The 16,714-nt window shown below is 49.3% G+C and overlaps 1 protein-coding gene across 3 annotated transcripts in view; it reads right to left on the bottom strand.

Annotated features, from left to right (window-relative positions):
• Window positions 1-4,381, bottom strand: part of LOC116954651 (transcription factor CP2-like) — a 30,225-nt gene extending 25,844 nt beyond the window's left edge. For 2 of the 3 annotated variants that reach the window (XM_032975331.2, XM_032975332.2), the window contains exons 1-2: window positions 3,440-4,381; window positions 591-742 (exon numbers count right to left, since the gene is read on the bottom strand). In XM_032975331.2, coding sequence (XP_032831222.1) covers window positions 591-742; window positions 3,440-3,561 — 274 coding nt within the window. In that variant the 5' untranslated portion in view covers window positions 3,562-4,381. The remainder of the gene's footprint in view (window positions 1-590; window positions 743-3,439) is intronic. The other variant, XM_032975335.2, reaches the window with a different exon arrangement.
• Between the last annotated feature and the right edge of the window lie 12,333 nt (window positions 4,382-16,714).

The raw sequence follows: 16,714 nt of genomic DNA, 5'->3' as shown, positions 1-16,714 counted from the left end.
GCTGCGTCTACGTCAGCCGTAGCAAGGGATCAGAAGAATCGCTCGTCACTAATACTGTACGCAATCTTCGACTGCAATCGACCGTCCCAGCCAGGTCTGCCGTGAGCCAGCCAAACGCCACACACGCACACACGCACTCACTCACGTGCGTGCGTGAGTGCGAGTGTGTGAACGTTGGTAGGGACGGCCCACATGGGGCATCGGGGTGGGTTGGTTGTGGTTCGCGATGGGTTTGGGGCTGGGGTTGTGGTTGTGGCTAAGGTTGTGGCTGGGGTTGTGGCTGGGGTTGTGTCTGGGGTTGTGGTTGGAGATGCGTTTGGAGATGTGGCTGGAGATGCGATTGGGGTTGTGGTGTGGTTGAGGTCGTAGTTGGGGTTAAGGTTGGAGTTGTGGTTGGAGTTGTGGATGGGGGATGTGGTTGGTTTTGTGGTTGGGGTTGTGGTTGAAGTTGTAGCTGGGGTTGTGGTTGGAGTTGTGGTTGTAGTTGTCATTGCAGTTGTGGTTGCAGTTGTGGTTGGAATTGTGGTTGTGGCTGGGGGTGTGGTTGTGGTTAGAGGTTGTGGTAGTGGTTGGAGGTTGCGGTTGCGAACCTTGGTTCAGGTAGGTGAGCGTCTCGTCGTGCAGCTTGATGGCGGGCGACGTGGCCGCGCACAGCACGTACTGGAACGGCGGCTGCTTCGCGTCGCTCTCGCTCGACAGATTCGACTCCTCTTGCTTGAAGATGGGCAGCGCCAACACGTCGCTGCAACAGGTAGCACGGGGGGGGGGGGGGGGGGCACGGTCGGATGCGGGGGGGGAGGAGACCAACGCACAGCTGAATTAAAGACGGGTCGTCGGCTGACGACTCTGCAGCGAGCGAGCTCGTCTTCCTCGTTAGACACATCGTCGCGAGAGGTCAAAGCGATTTCCTGCCGCTCGGGATGAGCCGTGAAGCCACTGGTGCTCGTCTTCTGTTTACAGCCATCCCTCCCCCACCTGCCGACGCGGCGGTGGAAATGACACATTGCTATGGCGAAGGGACAAGTCTAGAGGTAGGAGAGGCACGCTTCCTTGCCTGTACCTCATGCTGTAGTCATCCCCAGATCTCCCTGCCGTGTCTAAATCATGCTGTAGTCATCCCCAGCTCTCCCTGTGTCTACCTCATGCTGTAGTCACCCCCAGCTGTGTCTACCTCATGCTGTAGTCACCCCCAGCTCTCCCTGTGTCTACTTCATGCTGTAGTCACCCCCAGCTGTGTCTACCTCATGCTGTAGTCACCCCCAGCTGTGTCTACCTCATACTGTAGTCACCCCCAGCTGTGTCTACCTCTGTAGTCACCCCCAGCTCTGTCTACCTCATGGTGTAGTCACCTCAAGCTGTGTCTACCTCATGCTGTAGTCACCCCCAGCTCTCCCTGTCTACCTCATACTGTAGTCACCCCCAGCTCTCACTGTGTCTACCTCATGCTGTAGTCACCTCCAGCTGTGTCTACCTCTGTAGTCACCCCCAGCTGTGTCTACCTCATGCTGTAGTCACCCCAGCTGTGTCTACCTCTGTAGTCACCCCCAGCTGTGTCTACCTCATGCTGTAGTCACCCCCAGCTCTGTGTCTACCTCATGCTGTAGTCACCCCCAACTCTGTGTCTACCTCATGCTGTAGTCACCCCCAGCTCTCCCTGTGTCTACCTCATGCTGTAGTCACCCCCAGCTGTGTCTACCTCATGCTGTAGTCACCCCCAGCTCTCCCTGTGTCTACCTCATGCTGTAGTCACCCCCAGCTGTGTCTACCTCTGTAGTCACCCCCAGCTGTGTCTACCTCTGTAGTCACCTCCAGCTGTGTCTACCTCATGCTGTAGTCACCCCCAGCTGTGTCTACCTCATGCTGTAGTCACCCCCAGCTGTGTCTACCTCTGTAGTCACCCCCAGCTGTGTCTACCTCATGCTGTAGTCACCCCAGCTGTGTCTACCTCATGCTGTAGTCACCCCCAGCTGTGTCTACCTCATGCTGTAGTCACCCCCAGCTGTGTCTACCTCATGCTGTAGTCACCCCCAGCTGTGTCTACCTCATGCTGTAGTCACCCCCAGCTGTGTCTACCTCTGTAGTCACCCCCAGCTGTGTCTACCTCATGCTGTAGTCACCCCAGCTGTGTCTACCTCTGTAGTCACCCCCAGCTGTGTCTACCTCATGCTGTAGTCACCCCCAGCTCTGTGTCTACCTCATGCTGTAGTCACCCCCAGCTCTGTGTCTACCTCATGCTGTAATCACCCCCAGCTGTGTCTACCTCATGCTGTAGTCACCCCCAGCTCTGTGTCTACCTCATGCTGTAGTCACCCCCAACTCTGTGTCTACCTCATGCTGTAGTCACCCCCAGCTCTCCCTGTGTCTACCTCATGCTGTAGTCACCCCCAGCTGTGTCTACCTCATGCTGTAGTCACCCCCAGCTGTGTCTACCTCATGCTGTAGTCACCCCCAGCTCTCCCTGTGTCTACCTCATGCTGTAGTCACCCCCAGCTGTGTCTACCTCATGCTGTAGTCACCCCCAGCTGTGTCTACCTCATGCTGTAGTCACCCCCAGCTGTGTCTACCTCATGCTGTAGTCACCCCCAGCTGTGTCTACCTCATGCTGTAGTCACCCCCAGCTGTGTCTACCTCATGCTGTAGTCACCCCCAGCTGTGTCTACCTCTGTAGTCACCCCCAGCTGTGTCTACCTCATGCTGTAGTCACCCCCAGCTGTGTCTACCTCATGCTGTAGTCACCCCCAGCTGTGTCTACCTCTGTAGTCACCCCCAGCTGTGTCTACCTCTGTAGTCACCCCCAGCTGTGTCTACCTCATGCTGTAGTCACCCCCAGCTGTGTCTACCTCATGCTGTAGTCACCCCCAGCTGTGTCTACCTCATGCTGTAGTCACCCCCAGCTCTGTGTCTACCTCATGCTGTAGTCACCCCAGCTGTGTCTACCTCTGTAGTCACCCCCAGCTATGTCTACCTCATGCTGTAGTCACCCCCAGCTGTGTCTACCTCATGCTGTAGTCACCCCCAGCTGTGTCTACCTCATGCTGTAGTCACCCCCAGCTGTGTCTACCTCATGCTGTAGTCACCCCCAGCTGTGTCTACCTCATGCTGTAGTCACCCCCAGCTGTGTCTACCTCATGCTGTAGTCACCCCCAGCTGTCTACCTCATGCTGTAGTCAACCCCAGCTCTGTGTCTACCTCATGCTGTAGTCACCCCCAGCTCTGTCTACCTCTGTAGTCACCCCCAGCTCTGTGTCTACCTCATGCTGTAGTCACCCCCAGCTGTGTCTACCTCATGCTGTAGTCACCCCCAGCTGTGTCTACCTCATGCTGTAGTCACCCCCAGCTGTGTCTACCTCATGCTGTAGTCACCCCCAGCTGTGTCTACCTCATGCTGTAGTCACCCCCAGCTGTGTCTACCTATGTAGTCACCCCCAGCTGTGTCTACCTCATGCTGTAGGCCCCGGCCCCCAGCTCCTGCCCGATGCCCGACAGGCTGGAGTCGAAGTCGTGCGCCAGCCCCGACTCGATGGCCTCGTCCGGCAGCGGCAGCTTCAGCGTCCACGCCATGGCGAGGGAGGTCGCCAGATGCCTCTCCCTCCCTCCCTCTCTCTCCCACACCACCCCCCTTCGTCTCGTCACCTCCTCCTCCTTCCACCTCGTCCACCTCTTCCGTCTACTTCATGCGCGTGTATCTCGCTCGCACTCCCACCTCGTCGGACTTCTTTGCCTCTTTCCTCGTCGCCTCTCCTCACACCTCGCCTCCTCGTCGTCTTTCTCCCCCTAGTGTGCTCTCTTCTCACCTCGTCTCCTCTTCTTACCGACTCCCCTCGTCACCTCCGCGTCGCTTCTCGCCTCTCTCCCTCTCCTCGTCTCCCCCTCTCGTCTCTCTCCTCGTCCCTCTCCTCGTCTCTCTCCTCGTCTGCCCCTCTCCTCTTCCTCTCCTCGTCTCCCCCTCTCCTCGTCTCTCCCTCTCCTCGTCTCTCTCCTCGTCCCTCTCCTCGTCTCTCTCCTCGTCTCCCCCTCTCCTCTTCCTCTCCTCGTCTCCCTCTCTCCTCGTCCCTCTCCTCGTCCACGACGCGGCGATGGCGCCTCCAGGCCTCTCTCCTCCTCCCACCCCCTCTCCTCACTACCGCCGCCGCTGCTGCTGCTGCCTGCTACTCGTCTCACTTATTAATTTGTCTCTCCCGCGCTCTCTCTCTCATCTCTCCCTAACTCTCCCGTGTAGCCGCAGCAGCAGCACCAGCAACAACAAACAACAACAACCGCCGGGGATTGTAAACGACCCAACCGCTGCGTCGTGCGACCGAAAATAACAAATAACACGCGGCCCATTCACCAGTGGCGAGCACATGGCGGAACACTGTCACGGCGTGTTGACGTCACCACCGTGGGTGGGGCTAACGCGCAATATGTTAATCAGCTCATTGCAATATTATAATTGCCTCATTGTAATATTACAATTGCCTCATTGTGATATTATAATTGCCTCATTGTGATATTATAATTGACTCATTGTGATATTATAATTGCCTCATTGTAATATTACGATTGCCTCATTGTGATATTATAATTGCCTCATTGTGATATTATAATTGCCTCATTGTGATATTATAATTGCCTCATTGTGATATTATTATTGCCTCATTATAATATTAAAATTGCCTCATTGTGATATTATAATTGCCTCATTGTGATATTATAATTGCTTCATTGTGATATTATAATTGCCTCGTGATATAATAATTGCCTCATTGTGATGTTATAATTGCCTCATTGTAATATTATAATTGCCTCAATGTGATATTATAATTGCCTCATTGTAATATTATAATTGCCTCATTGTGATATTATAATTGCCTCATTGTAATATTATAATTAGGGCATTGTAATGATCTAATCCTGATATACCTATCTCATAGTAATATTAGAATAATATAATTGTAATATTATAATTATCTAATTGTAATATAATCGCCTCATCGTATATTATAATCACCTTATTGTAATATTACAATGAGGGCATTGTAAGTATCTCATCGTGATATTATATCTCGTAATAATATAGTTAATTGTAATATTATAATCATCTTATTGTAATATTAACATTAGGGCATTGCAATTGTGTATTTATCTCATCGTAACATAATAATCGTCTCATTAAAACATCACAATTAGAGCATTATAATATCGTAATTATCTCATTGTAATATTATAATCATTTCATTATAATATTAAAACTAATGCATTGTAATATTAAAACTGTTCTCGTCACAATGTTTCAATTAGGGCATGGTAATATTATAATTCACTAATTATATTATAATTGCGCTATTGTAATACTCTAATTGTAGCACTGTGATATTATCATTGTAGCACTGTGATATTATAATTGTAGCATTGTAATGATAACATCGTAACATCCTGATTATAACATTGTAATAGTCTAATTGATAACAGGATAAGGGGCCGTCCGTAAATGACGTCACGCGATTTTGGACGATTTTTGACCCCCCCCCTCGTCACACGGCGTCACAAAAAGTCAGACGCCCCTCTCAAATATGACGTCACAAAGCTCTGCCCCCCCCCCGCCCCCAAATATATAGAAAAAACATGCTTCAAATCGCTTTAAACTATTGTCATTGTAGCGCGTATTTAATGTGGCGCTGCACTCTGATGTTGTAGGAGAAAACATTTATTTAAAAGTCTATTTAATTATATAGAACGTGTTGTCTACATTTATTTAAAGTTGCGCATTTTGATGTGACGTCACATTTCTCAAACCCCCCCCCCTCGTCACACATCGTCACAAATGTCTGACCCCCCCCCCCCCCCCAGGTGCGTGACGTCATGTATGGACGGCCCCTAATATCATAATAGCTCCCACGGCTTCCGAATATCAGAAGAGCGTTCCAGACGGCCGCGGAAGTGCGTCTGAAAACGCCACGCGATGCGACGTATTATAATCATAGCATTATAATTATAACAGTATAGAATTATAATTATAACATTATCATGGCATAATTGTAACATTATAATTATACCATTGTAACATTATAATCACAACATTACAATGGTATAATTGTAACATTATAATTATAGCATTATTACATTATAATTATAACATTATCATGGTATAATTGAAACATTATTATAGCATTAAAGCATTATAATTATAACATTATCATGGTATAATTGAAACATTATAATTATACCATTATTACATTATAATTATAACATTTTCATGGTATAATTGTAACATTATAATTATAGCATTATAACATTATCATTATAAAATTTTCAAGGTATTATTGTAACATTATAATCATACCATTATAACATTATAATCATAACATGTTCATGGTATAATTGTAACATTATAATTATACCATTATAATTTAAAGCTTTCGTGACTGCAGTAATTCATATTCTTAGCTCTTTCGGTAAAGTCACGTTGAAGGGAAACAATAAAATAATAAAATATATTATTGTTTTATATATATTTTATTATTTTATTGTTTCCCTTCAACGTGACTTTACCGAAAGAGCTAAGAATATATACCATTATAATCATAACATTTTCATGTTATAATTGTAACATTATAAGTATACCATTATAACATTATACTCATAGCATTATCATGGTATAATTGTAACATTATAATTAGAACATTATAATCATAACATTATCATGGTATAATTGTAACATTATAATTATACCATTGCAGCATTATAATCATAACATTTTCATGGTATAATTGTAACATTATAATTATACCATTATAATCATAACATTATCATGGTATAATTGTAACATTCTAATTATAGCATTGTAATATTATACTTATAACATCGTAATAGTATAATTGATACGGGTATAATATCGTAAAGGCTCCCAGCGGCTTCCGAATATCGGAAGGAAGAGCGTTCCAGACGGCCGCGGAGGCGCGTATGAAAGCGCCGCGCGATACGGTGACCGCCGTGCTTGTCCGATTGGCTGAGTCAGAAGCCGCCACCGCGAGGTTTGCGATGGGCAGTCGAAGTCATCGTGAAATCAAACTTGATCACTTCCCGCCCATGATCCCATTAACAAAACGTACAAATCCCCCGTGTAGCCTTGACAACAGACTGTTGGGGCAAGTGCTGTTAGCGAGCAGCACCCACGAAGTCCAGGGACTGTGCCAGCACCACGCCCGGCCACCTTTTGTCGTCCTCCAGTGGCGATGTTTACTGCGCACCGCACCAGCTCCTCATGTGAGGCTGAGTCCATCTCAGGGGATGGCCCAGGACCGGTTCAGATGATCGTCACCGGTGTTGGCCGTGAGCGGGGAATTTAACTCGGGCTCGCCGGGTTCGTAGCGCAGCCGGGGGGGGGCTAACCGCACCAAATAGAGCAGAATCTCGACTTAAAGCTTTCGTGAATGCAGGAATTCATATTCTTTGGATCTTTCGGTAAAGCCACAGAGAAAAAAATATAACACAAAACATCGACGTTTCGATCACAACACAAGCAATCGTCTTCAGGATCGAAACGTCGTGATATTTTTGGTTTGTTATTTTAATTGTCTACGTGGCTTTACCCAAAGACCCAAAGAATACAAATAGAGGTGTCGACCTTTTCATAAGACTCACCGCAGATATGTGCTGGCATGCTGCTGCTGCTGCTGCTGGAGGTGGTGCTGCTGCTGCTGCTGGAGGTGGTGCTGCTGCTGCTGATGATGATGATGCAGCATCATCAGCTGCTGTTGCTGAGCATGTGTGGAGGTGGGTTGCGCGTACTCCTCGTGCCACAGCATCAGCTTGGAGAGCCCCGGTGGCCCCTCCATCACCGCGTAATCTCTGACAACGACGAAGGCCACGCGCGTCATCGATCAGTGCCGGATTAAGCGAAGTGGCGGGGCCTGTAACAGATGGTGTTATAAAGGGGCCCTAAATTTCATTTTTTTTTAAACACGTAAATATTAAAACACAAATGTTTAACTCGCATAGTAAAGTAATTGTATTTTTTTCATTTGCTATACAGACATATAAAACGACAAATCGCGAACCTTACACACCCGGTCGTTCATAAAAGTTGAAGGCGGTATAGTACTATAGTGATAGAGCAAGTGCAGAATCACTGAACCGGAATTGATGGCTTGAAAGCGTTTAGCGCGGGGCGCTTGAAAGTGCGGGGCCCGTAGCTACTACAGCTACTACAGCTACTGTGTAGTAGCTGTAGAAGCTACTGTGTCGTAGCTACTACTACATATGTAGCTACTTTAGCTACTTCTGCTACTACATATGCAGCTACTTTTGTTACGACGATAATCCGGCACTGGGTCAGTCCTGTGTGCGTGCTCAGACGGTCATCGAGATGGACCAACGGACCACGATCCTCGCATGGCACGACTGGTCAAGTTCAGTCGAACGCGTAAGTAGGCAAGAAGGGCTCGCAAGTGACGCCATCACATCCCCCCCCCTCCATCTATTTAAGGAACGAAACAGGAGGGGGATTGCTCCACAAATCTGGTTTCTGTCCGCCTGATGATGCTAGTTGTATTTACTGGCGAAACGTCGTACTCGGATTGTGAAATGTCGCGGCTTTGCTCTCTGACACACAACCGGTGGTGCTGTACTAGTATGCTACACTATACACTACACTATACACTAGACTATACACTACACACTAGTGCTGTACTAGTATGCTACACTATACACTACACTATACACTACATTATACACTACACACTAGTGCTGTACTAGTATACTACACTATACACTAGTGCTGTACTAGTATACTACACTATACACTACTATACACTACACTATGCACTACACACTAGTGCTGTACTAGTATACTACACTATACACTACTATACACTACACTATACACTACACTATACACTACACACTAGTGCTGTACTAGTATACTACACTATACACTACATTATACACTACACACTAGTGCTGTACTAGTATACTACACTATACACTACTATACACTACACTATACACTACACACTAGTGCTGTACTAGTATACTACACTATACACTACACTATACACTACACACTAGTGCTGTACTAGTATACTACACTATACACTACACTATACACTACACACTAGTGCTGTACTAGTATACTACACTATACACTACACTATACACTACACACTAGTGCTGTACTAGTATACTACACTATACACTACACTATACACTACACACTAGTGCTGTGCTAGCGACGACTCGGCAACGTTCTGTTCACGTGACAAACCCTTTGCTAGTTGGCTGTGTCGGGTGGTGGCATTTATATATTTACCCCCCCCCCCCCCCAAAAAAAAACCCAGATTATGGATGCGGAACTTCCTTCGCGCCGTACGCAAGCCAACGGCGCTCATCGGAAGTGCGGGGAATCGAAGGGGCAGAAACGATCAACACGCCGATAGACAACATGCCCTCCCCCTGCACTTGATCGGTCACCTCCAAATTAAAAAAAGCGAATTAAAATGCGTACACGTCTCACGGCCTAGTGGTGGGAGTACATTGGATCGTTTGAACAGCACCGGTTAACATTACAATCTCAGACAGGGCATAGCATCGACAATGCGTGTGCGTTGACATGTATGCGCGCTGCGAAGAATGTGCGTTTGTGTATACTTTAAACGCGATGTATGCGCGCTCTAAGGAAGACCCGTTGCCCGAAACGTCGCCTACTATACAACGTGTGTTTTTTTGTTCCTTTCCTCGTTGAAGGCCACGGGGTTCTTGACGAGTGCGATTGTATACTCTTTGGTTCTATTCGGTAAAGTCACGTAGGTAAAAAATAAAATAACAAAAAATCACGACGTTTCGGCCACAACACAAGCGGCCTTCATCAGGTGAAGGGACCAGACTGTCTCGAGGACAGCGATGGAGTGAAACACAGCCAAGCTCACCTGATGAAGGCCGCTTGTGTTGTGGCCGAAACGTCGTGATATTTGTTGTTTTATTTTTTCACCTACGTGACTTTACCGAATAGAACCAAAGAGTATGGATCCTTGCAGTCACGAAAGCTTCAAATCTAGGAGTGCGATTGTGTCGAGTTGGTGCTGATTTGCGCTTAGTGCGCCGCTGCCAACGACAGCTGCAGCCATCACCAACCAGGTTAACTTCGGTGATGATCGTGGAAAAGCTTTGTCAACAAAAGACCCTCCCATCAAGAGAGGAGGAGGGGGGGCGCCCCGCCCCTCTCGATTACCAAGCCTCTTTTCAGCCAGCAGTGCCGCGAGCAAGCAGTTGCAGGGCTGCGTCTTTACCTTTTTTGTTGTTGTAATTTGCACACCGAAGCCAGTGTCGGATTATCCGAGTAGCAAAAGTAGCTACATATGTAGTAGTAGCTACTACAGCTACTACTACATATGTAGCTACTACTTATGTAGCTACTACATGTATCGTAGCTACTACAGCTACTACTACTTATGTAGCTACTACATATGGAGTAGCTACTACAGCTACTACTACATGTGTAGATACTACATATGTAGCTACTACTACTTATGTAGCTACTACTACATATGTAGCTACTACTTATGTAGTAGTAGCTACATATGTAGCTACTACAGCTACTACTACATGTGTAGCTACTACATATGTAGCTACTACTACATATGTAGCTACTACTTATGTAGCTACTACATAGGGAGTAGCTACTACAGCTACTACTACATGTGTAGCTACTACATATGTAGCTACTACTACATATGTAGCTACTACTTATGTAGCTACTACATATGGAGTAGCTACTACAGCTACTACTGCATCTGTAGCTACTACATATGTAGCTACTACTACTTATGTAGCTACTACTTATGTAGCTACTATACATATGGAGTAGCTACTACAGCTACTAACTACTACATGTGTAGCTACTACATATGTAGCTACTACTACTATGTAGCTACGACACGTGTATTAGCTACGGGCCCCGCAACTTTCAAGGGCCCCGCGCTAAACGCTTTCAAGCTACCAATGTTTGATTCTGCACTTGCTCTATTACTATAGTACTATACCGCCTTCAAATTTTTATGAACGACCGGGTGTTTAAGGTTAGCGATTTGTCGTATCATCTGCGCTGTACAGCAAATGAAAAAAAAATACAATAAACTTTACCATGCAAGTGAAAAATGTGCGTGTTTAAATATTGAAGTTTTAATTTATTTAGGGCCCCCTTTACAACATCATTACGCTACAGGCACTTCGCTTCATCCGGCACTGACCTAACGTGCTGGCTGCACCCGCGGCCACCCGAGTTCAGATTCCCGCTCGCTCACGGCCACAAACCAAGCGCTTGGCGATTTATCTGCACCCGGTCGCGGGCCTCCCCCAAAATGAGTGGGGGTAAAATAAATAAATAAATAGCACCCACATCCCCGCTGGGGAGATACAAAGGCGGCCGGGGCGGGATGTCGGCCGCCCCCCATCCTCCCCACCCCTCCCCACCCCTCCCACCTTACCCTTCACGTGCCGTTCCATGCCTTCATAGTCGCTGCGACTCGCTCACAGCACTTGCCCCCGCAACAATCTATCAAGGCTACGAGGCACTGTGTGTGTGTGTGGTGTGTGTGGTGTGTGTGGTGGTGGTGTTGTTGTTGTTGGTGGTGTTGTTGTTGGTGGTGAATGTTTTGCCATTTGCGCTCCGGCGTGCTCGCTTGCAAGCTGGGGGTGGGTAGGGGGTGGGTAGGGGGTGGGTGGGGGGGCTTTCTGTCAACGCGACGCGCACGTGCCTCACGTCCGCCTGCTGCTGCCCGGGCTGCGCCACGTGCGTCGGCGTCGTGGACGCCGCGGCCGGCGCGTCGCCCGCGCAGCGCTGCCCCCCGTCGGCGTAGGGCGCGTGCCGGTGGTCGCCGCGCATCGGACGACCCCTGGGGCGCGCGCCGTCCTTGGGCTGCCACTCGGACTCCGGCGCCGAAGCGGCGAGCCGCGGCCACTCGCCACCGTCCCTCCGTGCCACCGCGTGGTCCGCGCGCGGGGGCCAGTCGCCCCGCGCGTACGCGGAGGTCGCCGGGGCCGCCACGTCGCTGCACTGCGCCGCGCCGAGCGACGGCTTGCGGAGGCCTTCATCCAGCAGTGGATAGATCACTGCTGCTGCTGCTGCTGCTGACGGTGGTGACGGGGTCAGCTGGTGACTCATCATTCTCCCCCAAAATCCAACGTCGAGTTCCAACGGCGGCAGGATAATTCCACGTTCCCAAACTCTCTTATCTCTTTCTTTCACATCATCATCATCATCGTCGTCGTCGCCGTCGCCGCCGCTGCCGAGACCGAACGAGAGTCCACAGAAGAGAACTTCCAGTCCGTGCCGGGAGCTTTTATCGCAGGCCCCGTGTCTGGCGTTGCATCACCGCCGAGCTGAGATGTGTGGGCCCACGGCATTGTCAGCTGTGACCTCACCTGGCCCGCTGGAACAAACCGGCCACAGGTGCACCCCCCCCCCCCCCCCCCCCCGGTGACCATCGTCCCTCTGTTGGGGAGCGGAATGATCCGCCGAGAACCCGGAGAGCGCCGTGTCGTGTTTACCCTTCAACAACCCCGAGTACCACGGCGAGCGATACCCGCAACACGACCGAGATGCCCCACGTCGCACTTTGCAGACTGTTGTGGGCTAAGGAGGGGTTGGTGTGGAAGTTGGTGTTAGCGAGTAAGCAGCAGCAGCACCTATGAAGGCCCGGAAGGGCACACGAGACGGTGTGGGGGTGGCCAGGAACCACGCCCCGACCGCCTTTGTCTCTCTCCAGTGAACGATGTTTACTACACCACCGCACCAGATAACTCATTTGAGGCCGAGTCGATCTGGGTGAGGCCCGGGACCGGTTCAGATAATCGTCACCGGCGTTGGTGGCCGCGAGTGGGGGATCGAAAACCGGGGGGTGGGGGGTGTTCGCTATGGGTTCGCAGCGCAGCGCGCTAACCGCTGCGCCACCGCTCCCTCCGCACACGCTTCACGGACAAGTGTGCGCCTGGGCTGCGTTTGTAGGCAGGGAAATATATACGGATCGTACAGAGAGAATTCTGCTCAAACGGCCGGGTGACAAGTCAAAGGGGCCCAAGACTACGTCTCATCAGAGTGACCCTGGGTGCCAGTGACCCTGGGTTCGAGAGTGACCCTGGCAGCGAGGGTGACTCTGGGTGCGAGAGTGACTCTGGGTATAGAGTGACCCTGGGTGCGAGAGTGACCCTGGGTGCGAGCGTGACCCTGGGTTCGAGCGTGACCCTGGCTGCGACAGTGACCCTGGGTATAGAGTGACCCTGGGTGCGAGAGTGACCATGGGTGCCAGTGACCCTGGGTGTAGAGTGACCCTGGCTGCGAGCGTGACCCTGCGTTCCAGAGTGACCCTGGCTGCGAGCGTGACCCTGCGTTCCAGAGTGACCCTGGGTTCGAGTGTGACCCTGGGTGTAGAGTGACCCTGGCTGCGAGCGTGACCCTGGGTGCGTTCGTGTGCCGATAGGAGCGGTTTGCAGCTTGCTGCTGCTGCGGTATTCCCAAATGAGTAAAGATTGGGATGGCTTCCGATTAATAATTCCTATATTTTGTGTTAGATGTCGTAGATAAGATATTTCGTAAACCAGGTCACCGGGTGGCTGCGCTTCCCCCTGGCACCTCCGAATGAGCAGACGACTGCGAGACGCTTTGCGAGTGAAATTCTCTTCTAAGATTTGGCCTCCTTTTGAAAAAATGATTTTTTTTACCTTTCTGGCAATACAAGAGGCGTTAAGATGTTCAAACACCAACCAGCTCCCATTATTGCAAGGTATCAAAAGTCTGCATTAAGCACACTTGCTTTGTGGCAAAGCATGCTAACACGCTCTGATAATTATACTTATATATACGCGCTGTCTTCGAAATCCGATTTGGCCTGCACCAGAAACAAGTTGGAGGCCAATTGGTTAAACAAAAAAAATGCGCATATCAATCAAAGCATGCCCAGGCACGTTTTGCCACGAGCATGTGTTGTCAATGCAGTGACTTCATCCCGCAGTCAGCGAAGGACCAGTTGCGCGAAACGAGTATCCTCTTGCAGACTCGATGCATTGCAACAGAGCAGCGGGTTTTTCACCTTTACTGCGTAGCTTTAACGTAACAAAAGGGAAACAAAAAATAATAAAAAATATAAAACAATAAAATTCTCACAACGTTTCGACTGCAACACAAGCTATCGTCAAATTTTCTTGCCGTGGTTTTCACACCTGATGATGATTGCTTGATGATGATTGCTTGTGTTGCAGTCGAAACGTCGTGAGAATTTTATTGTTTTATATTTTTATTATTTTATTGTTTCCCTTCTACGTGGTGACTTTACCGACAGAACCAAGAATATGAATCCCTGCAGTCACGAAAGCTTTATATAAAAATACGTAACAAAGTAAGTTGTATCTTGGCTTAAAGCTTTCGTGACTGCAGGAATACATATTGTATGGGTCTTTCGGTAAAGCCACGTAGATAGAAACATTATAAAAAAAAATATCACGACGTTTCGATCGCAACACAAGCGAGCGTCATCAGGTGATCGAAACGTCGTGATATATTTTTTTAATAATGTTTCTATCTACGTTTTCACCTGATTACGCTCGCTTGTGTTGCGATCGAAACGTCGTGATATTTTTTTTTATAATGTTTCTATCTACGTGGCTTTACCGAAAGAAAAACAGTAAAATCGTCCTTGCCTGCTGCGTGCTTAATGTGTGTTTTCGATTATTTAACTTCTAAAACAAAAAATCTGGCCATATCTCGCACACCCCCACAAAGGGCATTTCTGCACCCCTCCCCCCGCCAGGTTAAGAGCCACTGCAAAAGAGGTTAGGGGCCGGCCATAAATGACGTCACAAAAGTCAGACCCCCCCCCCCTCAAATATGACGTCACAAAGCTCTCTGCCCCCCCCCAAAACCATATTTCCATTTTGAAAATAAAACATGCTTCAAATTTATTTGAACTATTGTCATTGTAGTGCGTATTCAATTTGGCGCTGCACTCTGGTGTAAGAGAAAACGTTTATTAAAAAGTCTATTTAATTAAGTAGAACGTGTTGTCTATATTTATTTAAAGTTGCGCGTTTTGATGTGACGTCACATTTCTCAAACCCCCGCTCCCTCGTCACACGTCACAAATGTCTGACCCCCCCCCCCCGCCCCTAGGTGCGTGACGTCATTTATGGACGGCCCCTTGTCTATTTGGCGTTTGAACATCTTAACACACCTGTTGTATGGCCAGCGAGGGGTGAAGCCTATTGTGATGTTTGCATCGTCTTGAAATTGGTGCAAAAAGAAAACGATTCCATAGGTTCGGTCTCATTTTGTGGACTCAACTCTGACATGACCATGTCGACTCCTTCAGCGCTCATATTAATCACCAGCGACACCACACGCTACTCACGTTGTCAATGTTGTGGATTTACTCTCCAACAGACAGGTGGGCTGAAGTAGTACACTACACTATACACTACACACCACACTATACACTACATTACACTATACTGGTAACTGGCGTTTTGTTTACGTGACAAATCCCTAATTAAATTTCGATTCAAAGCTTTCGTGACTGCAGGGATTCATCTTCTTTGGTTCTTTCGGTAAAGTCACGTTTTCATTCTACGTGACATTACCGAGAGAATCAAGAAGATAAATCCCTAATTAATTGGCCGTGTCGGGTGGTGTGGAGCGTCACGACACATTTACACCTACGCGATCTAACCCAAACACCTTTATTATGAATAATATTCGTCGTGAAAGCCCGCTGCGTGTTAAACTCCTTCACTACTAACCGACTGTCACTACCCCCCACCCCCCCCCCCCACATATTCTCGACCTCTTCCTATTCTTACCTCTCCCTTCCTTTCCTTTATGCTCCTATACTGAATCAACGCAGAAGACTGTGCGAATAATGACGTGGTGGGTCACGCAACCTGTGCCGTCATATCTTACCTTTGGCGCGCAGAGAGACAGACGACACATCCGAAGGAGACTCTTTTTTATTATTATTATTACACGCTTTTATTACACATTCTCCTGCAGAGGGAGCTGGCGGGAACGTTGGGTTGCTCGGTCAATGGCCAGGGTCAACGGCGGCACCACGTGGTGCATTCCGCACAATATGCCCGACTGTGAGGGCGGGCACAAGCCGGCGTGAGTTGGTGAAACGTTGAGTTTTATAAGGGCACCACGGGGTGACCAGCCACTCCCCACCCGGCCCCACCCCTCCCACCCCCCACTCAGCCCCACCCCACCCAGCCCCACCCTCCCCACCCAGCCCCACCCCTCCCACCCCCCACCCAGCCCCACCCTCCCCACCCAGCCCCACCCTCCCCACCCAGCCCCACCCTCCCCACCCAGCCCCTCCCCACCCAGCCCCACCCTCCCCACCCAGCCCCACCCTCCCCACCCAGCCCCACCCTCCCCACCCAGCCCCACCCTCCCCACCCAGCCCCACCCTCCCCACCCAGCCCCACTCTCCCCAACCAGCCCCACCCTCCCCACCCAGCCCCACCCTCCCCACCCAGCCCCACCCTCCCCACCCAGCCCCTCCCCACTCCACCCAGCCCCTCCCCACCCTCCCCGCCCCTCCCATTTTTGGATGCACGACGGACGGACACAATAATCCCCTGTGAGCTGGTGGTGTAACCTGGAGGTTCCTACCAGTAGCATTCTTACACGCTTTTATTTAACTGTCTGTTGTTGTATCCTCAAATCTTGTAACTACATTTTAACCCACTT

Source organism: Petromyzon marinus, chromosome 56, assembly GCF_048934315.1.
Source record: "Petromyzon marinus isolate PM22_M1 ecotype Great Lakes invasive population chromosome 56, UKy_Petmar_22M1.pri1.0, whole genome shotgun sequence".
Lineage (NCBI taxonomy): Eukaryota > Metazoa > Chordata > Hyperoartia > Petromyzontiformes > Petromyzontidae > Petromyzon > Petromyzon marinus.
This window is presented reverse-complemented; position numbering and strand designations above follow the sequence as displayed.